The 21,349-nt window shown below is 38.5% G+C and overlaps 1 protein-coding gene across 1 annotated transcript in view; it reads right to left on the bottom strand.

The window, feature by feature from the left end:
* The window catches only part of chsy1 (chondroitin sulfate synthase 1), a 104,788-nt gene that overhangs the window by 80,051 nt on the left and 3,388 nt on the right, over positions 1-21,349 (bottom strand). Inside the window, exon 2 of the mRNA XM_039772699.1 lies at positions 5,142-5,637. Within this exon, the coding sequence (XP_039628633.1) occupies positions 5,142-5,637 (496 nt within the window). The remainder of the gene's footprint in view (positions 1-5,141; positions 5,638-21,349) is intronic.

The raw sequence follows: 21,349 nt of genomic DNA, 5'->3' as shown, positions 1-21,349 counted from the left end.
CCCCTATGGAGTTTTTACATTATTTATACTGCACAGAATAAAATAAAACATTTTGCAGTACTCAGTACTGAAACTTTGGTAGAAAATGAAAACAGCAATAAAAAGTATAACTTACTCTCAATGCATAAAGTAAGATATAGCCGGACAAACAAAAAGCACCCAGGAATGTTACACGGCTCTTTACTGCATGCGCACAGTGAATCTAATGTTGAACCAAACCCTTTATTAATACTGACGATATAATCAGTCTCGGCAGAATCTAATGATAACCATCCTTACTCTACTGCTCAGTGATCATCAGACAGCTGGATTGTACAAGCAGTGGTCTTCTGTGAAAACCTGTGGGCTAAATTTTCCACATATAAAATAATGTGCAGAGAGGCATTAAAGTCAGATTATATTTAATTTTGCTCATAAAACAAAACCTTAGGTACATGTACAATAGATTTATCCAAGCCCTAAAGATTTTGTAAACAAACCTATGCATGTGTGTCTTTTTTATACACAATGACTAACACATTTAGTATTGTCATTGTCCTTATGTGAAGAAGAAAAATGTTGGTGAAGCTGAATTTTGTGTAAAACATTTGAGGCTACCAAAAACTTCATCAGAATAGGAATGCTGTGTTAATTCATATAACAAAACACATTATATATGGATTGCTCAAACAGTCATGCAGCACGTTCTATATTTTAGTCAAAATTAATAGAAAAAGTCTTCAGCTTATTTTGTGGTTAATCTGAAACATCCCACATGTTACGAAAGCACCACAGAATAACCGTTTTCTAGCACATGTTTAGTTGGTCCTCAAAATGGCCTCATGCAATGATGTATGTTTTAAAACAACAGGCAGCTGTTTGAATTTGTTGTGGATTAGAAGAAATGAGTAATGAACATTCACATCCATTAAATAAGTGTAGCAGGAGACAATGCTACTGATAAAGTGCTGTTACATATTGAGCTTCAGAAATGAAGACCTTATTGACGTACTTAATCTGGACGGCTTACAACAGTGTCCACTCAAATACTGTTTCTCACTGTTGCAAGGCTGTTGAAATGGCTGATCATTACGTGGAAAATACAACTCTTCATCATATGAATATGTTCAAATAAAAACAAATGTGGTTTCACTAGATTGGCAACATGGTGCAGGTCGATAAGCACATGAAAGTATGAATTGTACTGAAGTCTACACATATGACACAAATGACCCTATAAACTTACCAAACTATCTTGCTATGTATTTTAGTAGAATATCCATGCTGACAGTTATGAAAATTAATTAAGTAAAACAAAGTACCATACAATGACCGCTGACAGTTTTGATACTACTGTCTTTAAAAAGTGTTACATTAAACACAGTATCATTTTCAGTTTATGTTGCACATGATGATAGAAGCCAAAAACCCATAGAACTTCTGCATTTCCAACTAGTACATTCACTGAGTCATACACCTATGAAGGACACCCACTGATCAGTTGTTTCATTAAAATAACACAATTTGCCAGCTAATTAAAATGCACACTACCTCCGTTTTTAATGAATATTGACAAGAGTATACTTAACTGCATGAACACTGCTCTTCTTGTTAGAAGAACCATAAATGTGGGTGTATCACACAAGTCCAGACTAGCAAAGCAAAATTTCAGCTTACACTGGGAACTAAATTTACATGGCATTTAAAAAGGCAAAATGCCATGCTAACAGCACCGAGACTCTGAAAAAAGCTGTGCTTGATGAAAAACAACATGAGAGTGCAACAAAATGGAAGATCTTTGATCGTAATTAACACTACAAGCCTCACAGCAAAAATAGTGTCGCTTAAGAAACAAATTAATGCATCAATAAAAAGGCTACATAAAAGAAAAATATGACCTTGATTATGCAATTCTTCCAAATGGCGGTCAAAGTGGACCAGTGTGTTACCAAACAGTGGTATCAGGCTACACCTGGAAAGATTTGAGCTAACAGGTCCAAGAATTGATGACACGGTGAGGAATTGTTTAATACTGCTGCACTTTCAGGTGAAACATCTCGAGTTAAAACACAAGCTAGAGCAAAAATGTACACTACCTGAATGGAGTTTGCATGTTCTCCCCATGCCTACGTGGGTTTTCTCTCAGTTACTCTTTCTTCCCTCAACATTCCAAAGAAATTGCAAGTAAGCCAACCAGAAACTCTGATTTGGCGTCACGTGAGTGTAGGTGTCCCTCATCTTGAACTGAATAGAAGATTATAAAGTGGACACATAAATGAGAATAAGTCTTCCTAGTATTACATTTTTTTTCTTTCCTCTCTGTCATGCACACTAGTTACACACACCCTACCACTCCTGGATGAGCCACTATTAAAGGTCACACTCACTCATATACAATGTCAAGTTATATTCAACAATATACCTGCTATGCGTAACAGTATGAATAAAAACAGAGCACAGTGAGAAAAACCCACACAAACATAGGAAGAACATGCAAACTCCACAGAAACAGCAACCCAGACGTAACTTGTAACTGAAATCTACTCCCATAGCCCACACACTCCAAGCCTGAAGGCTAGGGTTGGGTATTTTAATCCCTTTCACACTGAATTCTGCCCATTAAGTGAAAACCAGTTTTTCTTTTACTGTCTTTTTAATATATTAGCTAGACATTTAAAAAACTGCATTTTTTTTTGGTTCTCAACAAAGACAATTGTTAATATTTAGCTATCAAAAATGAATTTGGCATTGATGATCAACACAAATAATAAAGCTATCATTTCTCAGGCAGATTAAGCCAAATTTATGTTTCGTTTTTTGTAATTAAAAAAATATTCCAAGCACCAAACTTAAAGAAAGCACTGATTTCATAAGACACAAAACTGCATGGTTTAATTTTAAGAGTCGTAAGACAAAGTTCCCAAAAAGCCGTCTTCAAGAGATCTGTTGAATTTCAGTTGAAGACTGACTCAGCACATAAATCTATCTACATTAACCATTACCCACAGATACATTTCTATATCCATTTAATGACTTTTTCCACCGTTCAACTGTACAGGCCTAGATTGCTTTGCTAAGCATTTTTCCTTGTTCATTTTACAGATGAATAAAAGTTGTCTGACTGATCCCAGTTGTGCAGTACTTTGATCATGGCAGAACACTGAAGTCAACTTGACAACCACCATCCAAAGTTAAGGTGAAATGACAGTTAATGAGGCGGTATGGAGTCGCAGCAGTTAGCTCAGCTGCATCATAACTACAGTTTCTAGGTTCAAATGGCAGTGTACATATTGTGCAAAGTCAGCATGTTCTCCCCATGTCTCTGTGGGCTTTCCTCTCAAATCCCAAAAACTTGCATGTTAAGTTGATTGCTTACTTTTTATTTTATTGGTTTTATAATTTACATTACAATTAATAAATTACATATCAGTGTGATCAAGATTACTATAGCTTATTCAAATCATACTCAAACTCCCCCTCCTATCTAGAGCAGGAAATCAGAAGATTTAGTATGACGTATTTATAGATACTGAGATGTCCAGTATGCAGAGGATCAGCATGATTAATTAATTACAGCATTAATAAGGGACTGCCAAATTCATTTCTTCTAATTAACTAAAATAAGATTTCACTTTCCCCATTTTATTATGGTAGCTGGGTTAGGGTCCATCTAGTTGAGTAAGGGTATGTCATACTATGCGACTTTTCCAGTGATTTTGAGTCCTAGCCTTCATTTACATAATCTTAGGGAGTCGGAAGCAGTCGACTACATCCCCATACAAAGCAATTTGCGTAATGTAACATACCCAGCACCGGAAACCAACTAGTCTTTCACTAGCTCCAATAAATCCTTAGTCATAGGGACAGGCCCCTATGTTCGTAACAGCTGACAACTAATTAATACCCATCGGAATTAAAATGCATTTAACGTACCAACATGAAATTGGACCTCACAAATAAAAGAGAACCTCGTCTTTCTGATGTCATGTGATTTATGTACCAAAACAGAAAGAAGAAAAAAATAAAAATAAAAGGACAAAGAACCTTACAGTCCTGAATCACTGGATAAGCGATTAAGAAAATGGATGACGGGATAAAACACTGGCTTTTTATATAGAGAGAAAAAGATGTCCAAAGTAAATCCTTATGCATCTGGTCTTGTTCTTTTTGAGCGTACCACAGAAACAGTACAAGCTGTCTGGCTATTGTCTGTGGATATCATCACTGCAAACTATACGACTCTCTGAGAATGTAGAGAATGTCACCTAAATGAATGTTTATCAGTACAAACTCCAACTGCACCCGACTGCCGAGTGATAAAGTGATTCTGTGGAGTCCACAGGCAGCATTTATGAGAAAATGCCAACATGATAACCTAACATACTACCCTCTTTTTAGTTCCAACCTGAATGGTTACCAATATATTACTGGACCTACAAGTGAAAAAGTGAGTTACTCCACTCATTGAGGATACAGCATAATTTGGTCACACCAAAGATGGTGGTGCAGCTAAAGCACGACAATATTGAGGCCTACATGGATTACTCCAAGAAATTAAATACCCAAAACCATCAAAAATGGACACATGCAAAAAAAAAAAAAAAATCTTTAGGTCAAAAAAAGATAACTAGCCACTTTCCATGTTCAGGTAAGCACTCAGCATCACAAGAGTAATATGAAGTTCTACCTAACTGTAATGTAAAATTCAAGGACATTTTTCACTTAAAATGTGGAAAGGGACACAAATTCACTACAACTCAGCTCACTTAAAAGAGATGTCCTGCTTGGTTACAGACATACAGATCAAGCTACTCTGGTGAAGACACAAACAGTTAATGGACTAAAGGTCAGGATCGTATTAAAACCCAAACAGAAGCCACCTTAAAATTCCAAAAGCAAAAAAAAGAAGAAATGGGACAGAAAGCACAAGTTGGTATCTATGTGAAACTACAGACATCTAAAAGGAGGAAACGGTATATAAAAGCTACAGTTAAGTGAGAAGTTACCAAAAAAAATCATAATACCTCTCTAGAAGGAACTAACAAACTAAAAGTATAGCATGTCTGGGAAAAGACGAGCTGTTCTTGTGCTCATACCTTGAGGATCTAAAAGATAGGTGCGATAACTAATCTCAGGAATCAGACATATAACGTGAACCTTACCTCATATGACCAGACACACTGCACTCCAGCAAAGCGTCTGACGCAACGTCCCACTTCCACGTCTTCATGCGTGGTGTACATTTCTTGCAGACACTCTTTAATATGAGGCACCATCCGGCGAAGGACTTCACGGCTCATGATAACACCAGGCCCACCCATGCAGAAGTTCTCACCTGGTTCAAGTGCTAATTTTCCCAGTTCATCTCTGGCACCCATGCCAGTCTGCCCTAGAAAAATGGCCTCACTGCTATTTAGGCTACGCAAAAAGTTCTCCAGCCTGTCGCTCTTGATGTAGACATCATCATCAGCTCGCATGAACCACTCATACTGGTTCAGGTAGTGGTCGTGCATGTATTTAAGCATCATAAAGGACTTTTTCTGGGGCGGATATGAATCATCCACATTCTTCAGTGCTACAATAGGGATTGGAACAGACAAGTCTGAGCCTTCGCTGGAAAAAAATTCCACTTTCCCAGGAATGGTTTGAGCCCACGTCCTAGAAAAAAAACAAAAAGTAACAGATGCAAGTTATAATCAATAAATTGTCTACAGCATAACAAACAAACATCAGCATCTTCACAAACATAACCTACGTTGACTGTATGCATTTCTCAAGGCAAGCAAAAGTAGTAGTGGTTCCTATGTAAGAAAACTTTCCTTCACATAACAATTCAGTCTTTCCTTCAGCACTGAAGTTATCTTTCAACATATGTTGGACTATGGTTATCCTGTGAGCCTCAAGGAAGGGCTGGCAAAGAGCAACCATGAATGTACAACCACACCTGTAATACCTATAAACCCATTCAAGGAAATCATGGTAAGTTCAAAGAAGTCGCTCTGCTCTGGTGAGCCATTTAATAGATGGTTTGGTCAAAGACTTTAGGAGGCTTTTAAGTTAATTTCATGCCATTGACAGAAGGAAGGAAAATTTGATGATGTCTCATATTGTCTCAAAAAAGCACCACCACATTAGGAATTTCTATTGAAAAAAATGGAAAAATACAAAAACCAATTAAGATATTCTTTTAGGAATTTTGTTATACAACTGTATAATTTTACCCCAGAAACAACATAAAAATAAATATACAAATAAAATAAAATTCACATCTTGCCTTGGGCATGCAAAAAAGAGTTACAGCTGACCTATGTAGTACATGAGAAAAAATAAAAAATTATGTGAATGCAGGGTTGTTTTTATAACCCACAAATATTTACTTTACCAACACTGTAAACATTCACAAGGTTTACTTTTTACAGGTCAAAGAATATCCAGGTTTCTCACTTCATGCACGCCAGGATTAAACCCAGCATGATGATCCTTGTCAGTGACAGAGCACTGAATAGATGCTCTATTTCATTCAGTCCGAGTTTGGTAGGGTCAGAATTTAGTGCCAATGGCATGAATTCATGTACCCAACCTGCCTTTTGTCAACAGTCTGGGTTGTTGGTGGTGGTGTAATGGTGTGCGGTATATTTTCTTGGCACATTTTGAGTCTGTTAATACCAATCAATAATCACTTGAATGTCTCGGCCTATCCGAGTATGGTTGCAGTCCATGTGAATTCCTTCATGGCCATAATTTACCCATTTTCTAATGGCTACTTCCAGCATGATAATACACCATGTCACAAAGAAAAAGTAATCTAAAATTGGTTTCATAAACATGGTAATGAGTTCAGCGTTTTTCAGTGGCCTTCCCAGTCACCAGATCTGAATCCGTTAGAACACCTTCTGGATGTGGTAAAATGGGAGATTCGTTGTATGAATGTGCAGCTGAAAAATCTGTAGAAATTGTGTGATACAGACATGTCAACATAGACTGGAATCTCAAACGAATGTCTCCAACATCTTGTGGAATCCATTCCATGAAGAATCGAGGCTGTTCTGAGAGCAAAAGGACGCCCTACCCAGTATTAGTATTAATACAGTGTTCCTAAGAATTTGCTCAGCGAGTGTATATGCACAACTTTTTTCATTCAGTAAACAAGATAAAAAGGGTTATTTGTTCACTCAGTTGTCCTTTATCTAATATCACATTTTAATTTAAAACCTGAAAATATTCTGTGTCAAAATGTTTCAGTAAGAGAGAAAAGCAAGCAGGCAGGAAATACTTGACACCAACGTATACATGTTTTATAAATGGATGCTCGGGCTACATCATTACAAGTATTTTAGTTTTTCTTTAGCATTTTAAATGTTAACACATCTGCCTCCCAGTTCCAACATTCCACATTTGACCCACACCTTATGGCCTTGTGTGTCTGCATGATTTGTTTTTTCCCCCAAATCTCAAAGATGTGCAGTTTAATTGGCAACTATAAATTGTCCTAATGTGAAAAAATGTGCACAACATTTTCTCTGGAATGTAAAGTTGCTTGTTCAGGTTTGGATCCAGCTCATGTGAACAGAATTATGAGGGATCCATAATGAATGGATATTATAAATACATGCAATTCAGTATTATTTTTATTAGCTCAGTCAGATTCTGCTATAATTGAAACATTTTCAAATTATTGTAGTCTACACCACTAGAGTTGATTTACTGTCACATACAGGCAAAGTCTGTGAAGCTGCAGACAATCACCAGTGTCTGCTACCAATATATATTTTTAATTAGTTCTCAAGCTCTTTAATTTTACTGTAAATCTTTCTGCACAATAAAAAAAAGTGTACAAAACATATTTGATACACAGAATCTGTGATTCAATATTTCAAACTTCCCTGAAGCAGTGTATACAGGTATGGGGTTTCATATTGTTGCAATAAAAGTAGGTCTTATAGCAAGCAAATGTTTCAGGAAAACCAATGAGGGGCTCATGTTTCAGTTTTATTGTATTATTGTTACTAGTTCTGATACATGTATACATTAATATCAGATATAAATATGCAACATCTATTTTTAATTTTGAACAGCTATATATTGTATTTTGCCACCACTCTATTTAGTCATTTATAACTTGTTGTAGTGTATCATCACTGCATCTTTATGTAATAGTGGACCAAGCAGCAAATGTATTTCATTGTATTTTGATGTATAATCAGAATAAACTTAATTGAAAGAAAGTATCAATCACAGTGTTATCGGACATAACATTTACTAATGATAAGGGTCAGAAAGAACAAAGAAACATAGTGAGAATGGATGGACAGAATGGTTTTGACCTTGGGCAAATTCTTAAAAAGTGTTCAGATTTCCCATCTCAGTATTTAGAAGAAGGTTAGAAAATAGATGGTCATTCACAGAATGAATCAGCCATGAACAGTGGGAGCATGAAAAGTTACACCTACCCAGGGGTGAATCTAAGATGTATGCCTTGAGGGGCCTGTGATGGCAAGGGGCCCTTTCTCCAGCCATACCCTCAATCAAACACCCCAGCCCAGCTTGAAGTCTCCACTGCCCTGCTGCTCGAAATTCATCACCACCACCTCATGATGAATCTATGAGTTGCATTAAGCAAAACAGCCCCCATGGGGACAATCAAGTCTAACACCCAACTCAAAATAAGACATACCATGCTGCATGACCTGGTATCAGCGCACTACAATGTTAAAATTATGATCAACTCTCTGTTAAGGAGCTAAGTCATGCGGGGCCTGTGGAGGTCTTCATCCAACCTTGCACTTATACTGTCTAAAAATTGTTGTCCTGTTTATGCTAAATAATGTAAAAAGAGCATTTCAACCTTAAAAACACTTAATTAAAGAATGGAAAAATGTCACATATAAAGCATACACTGCATAATGGTTACTGCCCAAAAGAAAGCTCCCACATCTATTGGGAAAAGATGGCGTAACATGCAGTTACTCAAAGGATCACCAAGTCCATCTTTAAAGTTGGCAACTTCTTGTATATTTAGTATTGCAGTCCACAAATTCTACCAGTCTAAAAACTGAAATTTTAATGACAATCATTAATCGTAACCAGATAGCAAAAACTGCTATTTCTCACACATAGTCATGATTGTGGATGTCAATTAGCATTATTAAGCCATGGAAGAAAGAGCATACATTAATTTACTGTGAAAAGAAATTAAAATCTACTACATAGAATACACCTGATTCACATAAACTAAAAAGGGAAATGGAAACTTTACAATGCCTCTATAGCAACAATGAAGTCTGTACCATACCGTGATAGTGGCACGTGATAGGGAGCATAAAGGGGAAATCATAAAGAAGTTTGCAAAGAATACTAAAACATACGTAATGAAGCCAGTTTTTCCTCACATGGATCCAGCATCCTGGGTTCAAATTCTCCGACTGTCTGCAAAGGTTTTCCTCCGATATCCCCAAAGACATGCAGGTGATGCTAACTGGCGACTACAGATAGACCCAGATGTGTCAGTGTGTGCAGTAGTGGGCCTGAGATGACCTGCCACTTTCCTGCCTTGTGCATGATGCTGCAAGAACAGGGTTTGATTAGAGATTAAGGGATTGAATTTAGCATCTTGGAGAATGCTATGTTATTTCTTTCTACACAAAATTTTCACCAACAAGAAATGAAAAAATTAAGACACTATAAAGCAGCACCATCACTGGCAAAGGAACTGAATCTGCAGATTGAAACTTGGTCTGTATGAGTCACATGCATATCACATAATCCATGTGCACAACAAACACCTTGCTATACATCACTAAACTGAAAAATATTATGCAAATAAGTGTTATGCTATATGAAAATCAGGTAAAACTGATCTAAAGTTCTATCAACATGTCGCTACCCCAAATACACTTTTCTATATTTTGTGTTCACTCAGTTGCATAATATTCTCAAACCTACCTAATCTAATTTAGGGTCACAGAAGGTCAGAGCCTATCCAAGTATCACTAGGAAAAGGACCAGAAAAAATTGTAGACATGATGCCTGTCCATTGCTGGGGCACAGACATCAACACTCACTCACAGTGGGACAAATTTACAGTTACTAATTAATCTAACCAGGACAACTTTGAGATGTGAGGATTACACCATTGACCAGGAATGACAGAACAGATGACTTGGGGAAAATGTGCAAACTTCACATTGACAATGACAAGGCATGGCTTTTGAAGTCAGGACCCTAAATCTGTGAAGCAGTAATATTAGCCACTATGTCACTGTGCAGCCCTCTCACATTTACACAAATGAAATAAATACAATTTAACAAACCAGTAAAATTCCAAGAGTTCAGTATCTGTTCTCCAGGTAGTCTGATATATGGTTGGATATGTATTATAGATATGATATCAAATCACACAGTAAAGACAAACAAGTCAATAACCTAATCATACAAGGTTTCATTTACTTAACACTTACTGATAATCTAAGAACAAACCGCTATAACTGATGTGTTTAACTTATAGCTTGCCTCAGGCTAGCTTTGAGTTAAACAGACCTCTTGGCAGTCATCCACATAAACCACTGTGCAATTAGCTTTCCAGAGCTGGAAGAGTAGATGTATGGGCACTTTCCATTTCTTTTTTACCTTTAAGAAATCCATCTGTTCACACATTTTCTGCATACACCTTGTTCTTTTTAGGATGACATGATCCAAAGCTAAATCTGAACAGGAAGTCAGTGCACAGCGGAAAGCACTGAATGCATTTAAAGTATTCAGTCCTCAACTGTGTATCGTTGGGATGTGGTAACAACAAGGAAATGTCCATGCAGACGTATGGAGAACATGTAAATCCCACATAGCAAATGATTTGAACCCAGTCTATTGAGGCAGCATCAAAAAAACACTGTGGTATTATACGGCCTTCTGCAGAAAAAAATGTATATGGTGTGTCCTTGTACTGTTTATCCAAGAGAAATGTGATAGATAGATAGATAGATAGATAGATAGATCTACCACTTCTAAGAACAGTGAAGAAAAAAATGTCTTTTTAGAGGTGTACACTGGGTTTATACACTGCAACAAAAATGCTCTCTCTGTCTGCTTGGCAAATTATGAGTTGTCATTTTTAGCTACTTGAATCTAATATAACGTTCTCAAACCTGTTTAACTTGGTGTTAGTTAGAGGGAGTCAAAGCCTTACCCAGCAGGTACCAATCTTTGATAAATCACAAATCTTTCACAGGGCAAATTTATTATTTCCACTTAACCTAATATGCACATCTTTGACACGAGATAATCTCAGCACAGAGAGCAACTGGGCATGGAATTTAAACCCAGGATGCTAGGTCTGTAAGGCATCAAAATTTTGAGAGACTGGAAACTGACAGTCTGGGCTTTCAATGGACTTTCTCCATATACCTTGTGTTCCCTCTTTGACAAATTTTTCAGTATATTCAGTATATTCCATAAAAGTGAATCAACCTACTTGCTGCTTCCTACTATTGACCTACTTTATGCAAACATTAAGATGCATACAGCGCCACCCCTCTGCCTGCGCTTGGGAAAGCAGATCATAACCTGGTTCTGCTTCAGCCTCACTACAAACCAAGAGTAAGGGTGCTACCTACAACCACATGCTCATTCAGGAAGTGGTCCCCTGAGGCAGAGCAGGCTCTGAGAGACTGCTTTGGAACTACAGAGTGGGATATCCTGCAGGGATCACATAGTGAGAACATTGAAGAGGTTGTTGACTGCACTACTGATTACATCAACTTCTGTATGGACATTGTAGTTCCAGTAAGAACAGTATGCTGCTATGCTAACAACAAGCCATGGATTACAAGTGACATCAAGGGCCTTTTGAACCAGAAGAAAAGGGCTTTTAAAGGCGGTGATCAGCAGGAGCTCAAGTGTGTCCAGAAGGAACTCCGAGTCCAGCTCAGGGTGGTGAAGGAGCAGTACAGGAGAAAGCTGGAGCAGAAGTTGCAGAATAACAGCATGAAGGAAGTGCGGGATAGGATGAAGATCATCACTGGCTGCAGCTAAAAGCGGGGTGCCACCATCAAGAGAGAGCAAACCAAATGAACAACTTCTTTAACAGGTTTGACAACCCTAACCCACTCTCACCTCTGAGTACTGCATCCTCCAATCATCCTTCTGCTGATACCAGCATATGAGAGACATCCCCATCCACAATTACAGCAGCGCAGGTGAGCAGAGAGCTGAGCAGACTTCGTGCCAGCAAAGCAACGAGTCCAGATGGATTATCGCCACGACTGCTGAAGGTCGGTGCGCTGGAGCTGGGGAGTCCTCTACAGCGCATCTTCAACCTGAGCCTGGAACAGGGGAGAATCCCGAGGCTTTGGAAAACATCTTGTATCACCCCAGTCCCAATGGTATCACGTCTGCTGCTTCACCACCTGAGGCCACAGGTCCGCCGCGCCCTCGACCCTCTGCAGTTCGCATACCAGGAGAAGGTGCGACCAGAGGATGCCATCATCTATATGCTACACCGATCCCTCTCCCACATGGACAGAGGCAGTGGTGCTGTAAGAATTATGTTTCTGGACTTCTCTAGCGCCTTCAACACCATCCAACCTCTGCTCCTTAGGGACAAGCTGACAGAGATGGGAGTAGATTCATACCTGGTGGCATGGATCATGGACTATCTTACAGACAGACCTCAGTATGTACGTCTCGGGAACTGCAGGTCTGACATTGTGGTCAGCAACACAGGAGCGCCGCAGGGGACTGTACTTTCTCTGGTCCTGTTCAGCCAACATACATACATACATACAACATAACTCGGAGTCCTGCCATGTGTAAATGTTCGCTGACGACACTGCTATCGTGGGCTGCATCAGGAATGGGCAGGAGGAGGAGTATAGGAACCTAATCAAGAACTTTGTTAAATGGTGCGACTCAAACTACTTACACCTGAACACCAGCAAGACCAAGGAGCTGGTGGTGGATTTTAGGAGGCCCAGGCCCCTCATGGACCCCGTGATCATCAGAGGTGACTGTGCAGAGGGTACAGACCTATAAATACCTGGGAGTGCAGCTGGATGATAAATTGGACTGGACTGCCAATACTGATGCTTTGTGTAAGAAAGGTCAGAGCTGACTATACTTCCTAAAAAGGCTGGCGTCCTTCAACATCTGCAATAAGATGCTGCAGATGTTCTATCAGATGGTTGTGGTGAGCGCCCTCTTCTACGCGGTGGTGTGCTGGGGAGGCAGCATAAAGAAGAAGGACACCTCACACCTGGACAAACTTGTGAGGAAGGCAGGCTCTATTGTAGGAATGAAGCTGGACAGTTTGATATCTGTAGCAGAGCGACGGGCGCTGAGCAGGCTCCTGTCAATCATGGAGAATCCACTGCATCCACTAAACAGTGTCATCTCCAGGCAGAGGAGCAGTTTCAGTGAGAGACTGCTGTCACTGTCCTGCTCTACTGATAGACTGAGAAGATCGTTTCTCCCCTACACTATGCGACTCTTCAATTCCACCCGGGGGGTAAAAGTTAACATTATTCAAAGTTATTGTCTGTTTTTACCTGCATTTTTATTACTCTTTAATTGAATATTGTTTTTTGTATCAGTATGCTGCTGCTGGATTATGCGAATTTCCCCTTGGGATTAATAAAGTATCTATCTTATCTACCTGTGAGAAATATCTAAGGTGTCAAGCACATGAGTGTTCGCATATGAAACTGTGATGCTAACAGTAAAATATTGCAGGTTAAAAAGTTATTATGTGGCATAAAATGGAAAGATTTTATATTGTTGAAAAATACTTCTCCTATCCCAAAAATCATTATCTCCGTAGAGAACAATCAATAGGCTACTAACATTTTACAGTACTAACAAATGAATTGAGTGACTAGGTTATTGCCTGACTGTCTGATATACAGAAATTAGTTAGTAAAATTGCAGTTAGAGACATAAAAGTTTCAATCTTTTGGAAACTCAAAGTAGAAATATTGACCGTAACAATATACTTTGCCTGCATACATATCCAAATGTAAGGAAAGTGAAAAGGAAGTTGCTCTCCTTTCTTGTAATTACAGGTTTAGAATTAAAACCAGACATTTCTCACTTCTAAGAGAGTCTCAGAATATAAGTACAGTAAACTAAGTGAATGCTTTGAGCCCTGGTCCTCAACCCACAAATAAGGGGGACTGAAGAAGGATTTAAGGTATAACCTAAAAATAGAAATTTCTCAATTTTGGTATACTTATTTTGGGCCTGTTTCAGGGTAACCTTAAAAGAATTATACCATTTAAGTTACCCAGTGCTGGTGCTAGGCTATTTTGTGCCCTAGGCCAAGCTTATTAGTGCACCAACCTGTATAGCTGGGGCAATCCTCCCCTCCTCTCCTCTCCCCCCAAATAATCTGCACAATAGGCGAATGCCTAATTTGCCTTAATGGTGGCGCCAGCCCTGAAGGTAATATAGCGGGGACTAGCAACATGTTGTATGTTGTTCAGACACACAAGTACGAATCTCAACGTTCTATGTACACAACAGTAAACTTGAACTGGATGTACAAAAAATGCTAAAACTGGCACTGACTTGTCCACCAAAATGTCACCATGTCCCTGTGCTAACTATAATGAGGATAGCACTTTAAAAAAAAAATCAAGAGTAAACCATCACTTAATTAAATCCAACAACCCTAAAAGGTCAACTGATGAAACGCCCTCCATTTAAAGTAAGTTAACTCACAAACTCCTTACAGATTGCTATCTAAAACACAGATCTGCCCATCTTTCTTTTGTAAGTGTACAGAACTAGTCAGGCCACATTTTTCTTCACAATGCACTAGACTGCTGGATTAAGGAAAGCCCTGCACAAAAATGTACTTATATCCGGATGTTGACCAATTGTCTCAAACTGCTGTAAAACAGGAATAGACACATACTTTTTTAAAGAGTAACTGAACTCTGGTGTAAGAAAATGACATCTTACAAATGACTATTAATATTAATACGAAAGTGTACTAAAACAAGAGGTCAATAAAACTATTCTTTCAAAGCAGTTTCACAGTAAATATAACATTCTGACTGGCTTGACCTTCACAAAGTAGCTCTCACTGTAATAAAGCACATTATACTGCACTGCCGGTTAGACGGGTTTTCCTTAGTGCTCCAGTTTCATAGCAAATTCCAAAGAGGTGCCGTGCGATTGATTAGAACCTTTAAATAGCCCATTTAAGTGTGTGCTTGTGGTCTAGCAACCTTCCATTGTACTCACCACAGCTGCCATGACAGATTTCGACTCATCCATAACCCTTATGGCCTGCTGAGGACACTCCTGCTGCCCAAACCCAACACAAACAAATGCAGACAAAAGTTTTGCCACACAGCCCAAGTTCTGTTATACATGGGGAAGCGCTTTTCCTTACTCCCCACAGCAGCACAGTACCGTACACAAGTACAAGAACTGAAAATCTCACACTGACCTTTAAGGATTTTGCACACTGCACTTGACATTCTTTGTTATCCTTCTGCTGTGAAACATTCTGACCTGTCATTGTTTACACATGTCTTTAACAACTATTATCATACACTAGTTATTTCTGTATTATCTATATCTATTATTTATTTATTATATTACATATTTATTGACTATATTTATGTATCTAGATTGCAAAATACCATACATTGCATCACTGTTCATATTGCTTACTACATGTCAATATTGCTATTTTGTCTTGTCTTTGTACAATGTCTTGTCTTGTTTGTGTTTGAATTTTAAATCTTAATTTTAACTTTTTATTTGCACTTCATGTTACACTGTAGACCCTGAGCTTCACAACTGTGTCTATCTGTATACTTGTATATGGTTGAGATGACAAAGTTCGCTTTGACTACAATAACTACCAAGTGTCTCTTCTCTGTTTCCTTCTTCCTTCTCTGTCTCTCTCTTTGCACCCATCCACTCCTCCTCCAGAAAGCTTTGTTCACCTCCTCCTGACTCTGGCTCCCGGACTGGAGTGAGGCAGCTCCTTATATAGAACACCAGAAGAGCTCCTGGTACTTGATGACCTTCTTCCATCAAGACTTCCGGGTGTGGTAAAAATGCTGCCACAAAAGGTTCAACCGTACCTGCAGCACCCCTTGGCAGTGCCCAAGGAACCCAACAGGGCTGCGCCAAACTCCAACTCCCATGGAGCACTGTGGGAGTCCCAGGCACTACTGCATCCTCTGGGTTGCCATCTAGCACTCTGTGGTAGGTAATGAATGCCCTAGATAAAGTCTCTCTTCCCCAGTCGTTCCACAACAGAGGCATCCCGGCCATCTGCGACACACTAAACACAAAGTCAAAACCACACAATATTACTCAATAATTCTGTGTGTGTGTGTGTGTGTGTGTGAATGTAAATTTTAGAAAATGCACATAGGGAATGTCAAAAAAAAACATTTAACAAGCGAGTTCTGTGTTCCTTCTCTTACCCATTGAGTCAATTACTTAAGCTAAACGAACATTCCTTATGGCCAGAAGCCTATTGCCTTTTAAATATTGATCACTTGAGATACAAGTCATGTAAAGGTTCATCCTTTCTCTGTACGCAGATCCATGCTGGTACAAGTAAACAAAATAGCATCATTTTGATGTGAATCCAGGTAACTGCATTCATATCAATAGCTACCCAAACAGGTCTGAATTTGTGTATGTCCAGTGACCACGAACATATTATTTATAATTAAAGCCAGGCATTTCTATTTGATGGAGACTCAATCCAGTATTTGTTCCTGCCTTGCACACAATGCTGTTAGGAATAGGCTGTTGGAAACTACGACCCAGAACTGGAATAAGCAGCTTTACCAATGCTATCTTACTTCTAACTTCATTGGAAATTACCTAAGCATTCTCTGTACTAACCACAGTGACACAAACTTTAAAATTTCAAAAGTAAACTGTCACTTGATAAAATCGACAAGACTGAATGTCATCTGATGGAAAGCCACCCTCACTTTCAGTAAGTCACGTGAGCAGCTCTTTGCAGTTTGCTATGTAAAATACAGATCTACCCAGCTTCCTTTTGTGACTTTAATTCTTAGCACCAATATAAAACACATACATATATGCAAATATTGCCTGTTTTGTGTCTCCTGTCATTTAGATAACTGGGATCAATCTCAGACAGGTTTGTTAATTAGTTTGCCAGGTAAGATCTTAATTAAAGGGAAACCTACTTAAGGATGTTGTTTCACATTATTACGCTAGTCAGAGTTCTCATGCAATATGGGGAGAAAGAAAGATCTTTCTGAAGATGAAAATCGTAACATGGCGTAATTGCATGGATGGGCAGATTTAGTCCTGGAGGGCCGCAGTGGTTGCAGGTTTTTCTTCCAACCCAGTTGCTTAATTAAAAACCAATTCTTGTCAATTATTTAATTTCATAGCTTGCTAGTGCTTTAACTCTGCCATGCAAAGTCATTCTAGATTTTTTTTCCTTTCTAAGGATATCATCCAAATGATTTGAAGTCTAAAACAGACAAGTTATTCTGAGTGCTTCCCTTTTTCTCTTCACTTCCCTTCCAAGTATTTAATTAAACCCAATAGTGCATGATAAATACACACAGGTGTAAGTGGAAACCAGCTAAATGAAGAAATGCTGGTTTCTTTTGTCATTTGCATCTTATTGCTAATAAGGAGCAATTAAAAACCAAGACTACAGCTGTTTAAGACTAAAATAATCAATAAGAGTTCAAAATCTTAATGAGCGAGACAACTAAAGTGAAGGAGAAGTGTTACTTAAGCAATAAGTGCTTCTTATTAAGCAATTGGGTTGGAACAAAAACCTGCAGCCACTGCGGCCCTCCAGGACTGAATCTGCCCACCACTGGCTGTAATGTCTTGCAAACTGTGAAAAGGTTTGTTTGTGATTCACAGCGTGGAGTCAAATATAGGCTTATTAAGTAAGGTTTATATCAGGCAAATAAATAATATTTAATATAAATAGCTATTAAAAAGCCACTGATTACCAGTGGAACAAGTTCACAATAAAATGCCACCTTACATCTGGACAAGAGTACTTAATATTGTTGTACACTTAGCTGACACCATTATTCACAGCAACGTACCAGATCTTACAGTTGCTCAGACGTTTGTGAGAGTATTCAACAATGTTTCTGCATATCCATACATTATTGGTATTCACTTATACAATGCAGGGCTTTGTGAGGCAGAGGCCACCGCAACATCATTAGGCACCCGGTAGAAGGCAAGTCTATCAAGACACACTCACACGTTTATTCATATGGGGCAAATTTAGAATCACCAATTCAGCTGTAGAATGTGGAAATAAAATCTGCACCGATTCAGAGTAAATATGCAAACTCCACAAGGACTGGACCTGCAAGGCTGTGACAATAACCACTTTAGCATCATGGTTCTGTACATTTATTTCATAAACCTAATTCAGGTTATCTACTAAAGAGTTATGGTTATGTCAGCCCTGGGCAGCTGCAGTGGTTTTAGGATTCGCTGCACCTGTTAAGGGAAGACCATGTTGACAGGTCAATATAAGGGTGACGAATAAAGCATTAATTAGTACCTGTCAGTCACACCGAGGGTTCTGGAGGCAGTAGGAGGATTTACGCATATTAAAAGACACCTGCCTTAAAGCAATTAGATGACCTGTATGAAACTGAGTAAGGCAACCACAGTAGTGTTCTCTCTAAAAACAGGACAAAGCTGCTGTGCTCTTACCCTGAAAAATGATGAAAATAAGTAAAGTAAGACAAGATGGAAAATATTGCTATGACTAACCCCCCCACCATTAATTAAACTATGATAACTAAAATCTGTATGTTTGCCAGTTAAGTGCTCTTATTTAGTTTGTCTTTAAATATTTCAGTAAAATCACATCTATGTGAATTGTTCCTCCAAAATTTGCTTTTTCCTCCTACATCCCAAAGGTGTGTTGTCAACTGCTAATTTGCCCCATCTGAGTGTGAACTATGGTGAAATGGCATCCCTACCAAGGGTGTTCCCACTTTACATCAGATATAACCAGGAGAAGCACTGACTGCCAAACCCCCTGAACTGGATGAGCAGGTTGCAAACTTAATGGATGAAGAGTCGGTGTTAATCTTCCTGAAAGTTTTGCAACTTTGGGTGTTGTATGGCACGCATGCTCTCCCAGCCTTTGAAAATATGTTTTCTTTACAAATACATAATTTTGTTTCTTAATCACAGAAACTGCTCTTTTTTACCATTTGTTTAATAGAATCTATGATTTTATGCATGTATTCAATGTTTAACATTTTATTTTTATTGCTGTACAGATGTAAATATATGCATGCACTCTGGGCCTACACTTCATGAAGAATATAAACAAAAGTAACTTTACAAGACTTTAAAAAGCACTTTAACAAGTACTACATGACATGGCAGGCACAGGAAATGTGGCCTAGCGACTCTGGGGTTGAACTGTAATCCTTGGGCATGTCAACAGAACAGGACTCCTATTAAGTCATTGTTCATACTGAAGAATACATGGACAACTGTAACATTACTTATTTAAAATATTTCATCCCCACCACCCCCCAAGTCTTTAAACACCTGATTTTTCATTACACACCAAAGTGGACTGTAATCATTTCTTTGTGAACACAGTTCTCTCAACCACTTAAAACTATTTTGAATTTCCAATTATTTCTTTTATTCCTTTCTTTAACAAAAAACAGACTGCCATTGTTTAATTAATTTTATAATAAAATTTGGATGATTAATTGCAACAAAGTGGTGGAGTGGTTTGCGTTGTTGCCACACAGATCCTCGGTCATTAACCAGTTGGAGTTTGTGTGATCTCCCCTGATGCAAGTGGGTTTTTCTTTCCAAAGCTTAACTAGTGACTCTAAACTGGCCCTGTGTAGGCAGATCCGTGGCAGAGATACGGGCGCTGAGCCGGCTCCTGTCAATAATGGAGAATCCACTGCATCCACTGAACAGGATCATCTCCAGACAGAGGAGCAGCTTCAGCGATAGACTGCTATCACTGTCCTGCTCCACTGACAGACTGAGGAGACCCCACACTATGCGACTCTTCAGTTCCACCCGGGATAGGGGTAAATGTTAACATTATACAAAGTTATTGTCTGTCTGTTATACCTTCATTGTCATCACTCTTTAATTCAATATTGTTCTTTATCAGTATGCTGTTGCTGGAGTATTTGAATTTCCCCTTTGGATTAATAAAGTATCTAGATGTTTCAGATATTCCCCACCTTATGACCAATACTGCCATTATTGGGTATATCCGATGTAACCTTAATTTGAATGAAGTAGGCATAAGAATGCATATACGTTCATTCCCAGATATAAGATGTGCTTAATAATCTAATACATGACAAAATCTTTATTACAGACAGTTTGTCTCCACAAACGCATAGAGTTCTGGTTTCAAATCCTGACCTGCAGAGTTTGCTAAATCTCTGATTTTCCTACTACATGTTAGACTGGCTAACTTGTCCCCACATTTAACTTGGGCACATGCATTAGTCTGAATAGCTGGGCACCCCATTAAGGGTTGGTTCCTGCCAAGACAGGCTGTATCCGCCCTATTCTGCCCTTAATTCATTTAGAGAGTTTGAGAATATTTTGTTTTATTTACCCTGTATTGTTAACTCAGTCAAGTTTTCTTGGTCAGTCTGCAACTTTTTAGTTTTTTTCCCCACATTCCAAAAAACTCCATTTAGATAAGTGTAAGATTAAGACAACACTGTTTAGGCTGTGAAGACAAACTAACATCGTAACCCCACAGATCTTGAAGGCTTAAGAAAATGTGAATCATCTTATATGAACTATTTTACATACAAACCATTAAGATATTCCATTTAGACATCTCCTTTAAATGCACAGACAGGCAATAGGTGTTCTCATTTTATATCTTGATATTCCATGTACACAATGACATTAAAGATATTACTTTGACACAGAAAGTGCTAGCCTAAACTTCATAAGTCAAGCACTAAAACATAACAAGCACATCATTAAGACCAATCACTAAGGAAGCAAATCAGACCAACTACCAGAACATGTATATCAGCTTTTCATAGAAAGTCAAGTTTATAAATGTCACAACTTTTGTGTGGGTATTGCGTGCCTTCAGACAACAGGAAAACTAAAACAATACAGACCTGGAAAATCAGATGTGTCCAGCAAATGACTTTCACTTTGAAAATATTGCATTTACTAAGCAACTTACAAAGTGGAATGAAAAAGAACAATCATATCGTGTTGGGGGGAAAAAAGTCTCCTTCCCCAAACTTTAAACTTTAGTAAGGAATGCATTTATAATATACACTACCAAGTTTTACTAGGATTAAAGAATTCAATTTTATGTTATAAAGAGTCACAGACTCACTTTCTAATA

This window comes from Polypterus senegalus, chromosome 12 (assembly GCF_016835505.1).
Source record: "Polypterus senegalus isolate Bchr_013 chromosome 12, ASM1683550v1, whole genome shotgun sequence".
Lineage (NCBI taxonomy): Eukaryota > Metazoa > Chordata > Cladistia > Polypteriformes > Polypteridae > Polypterus > Polypterus senegalus.
Note: the sequence above shows the minus strand (reverse complement) of the source record. Positions and strands in the feature narration are given on the sequence as shown.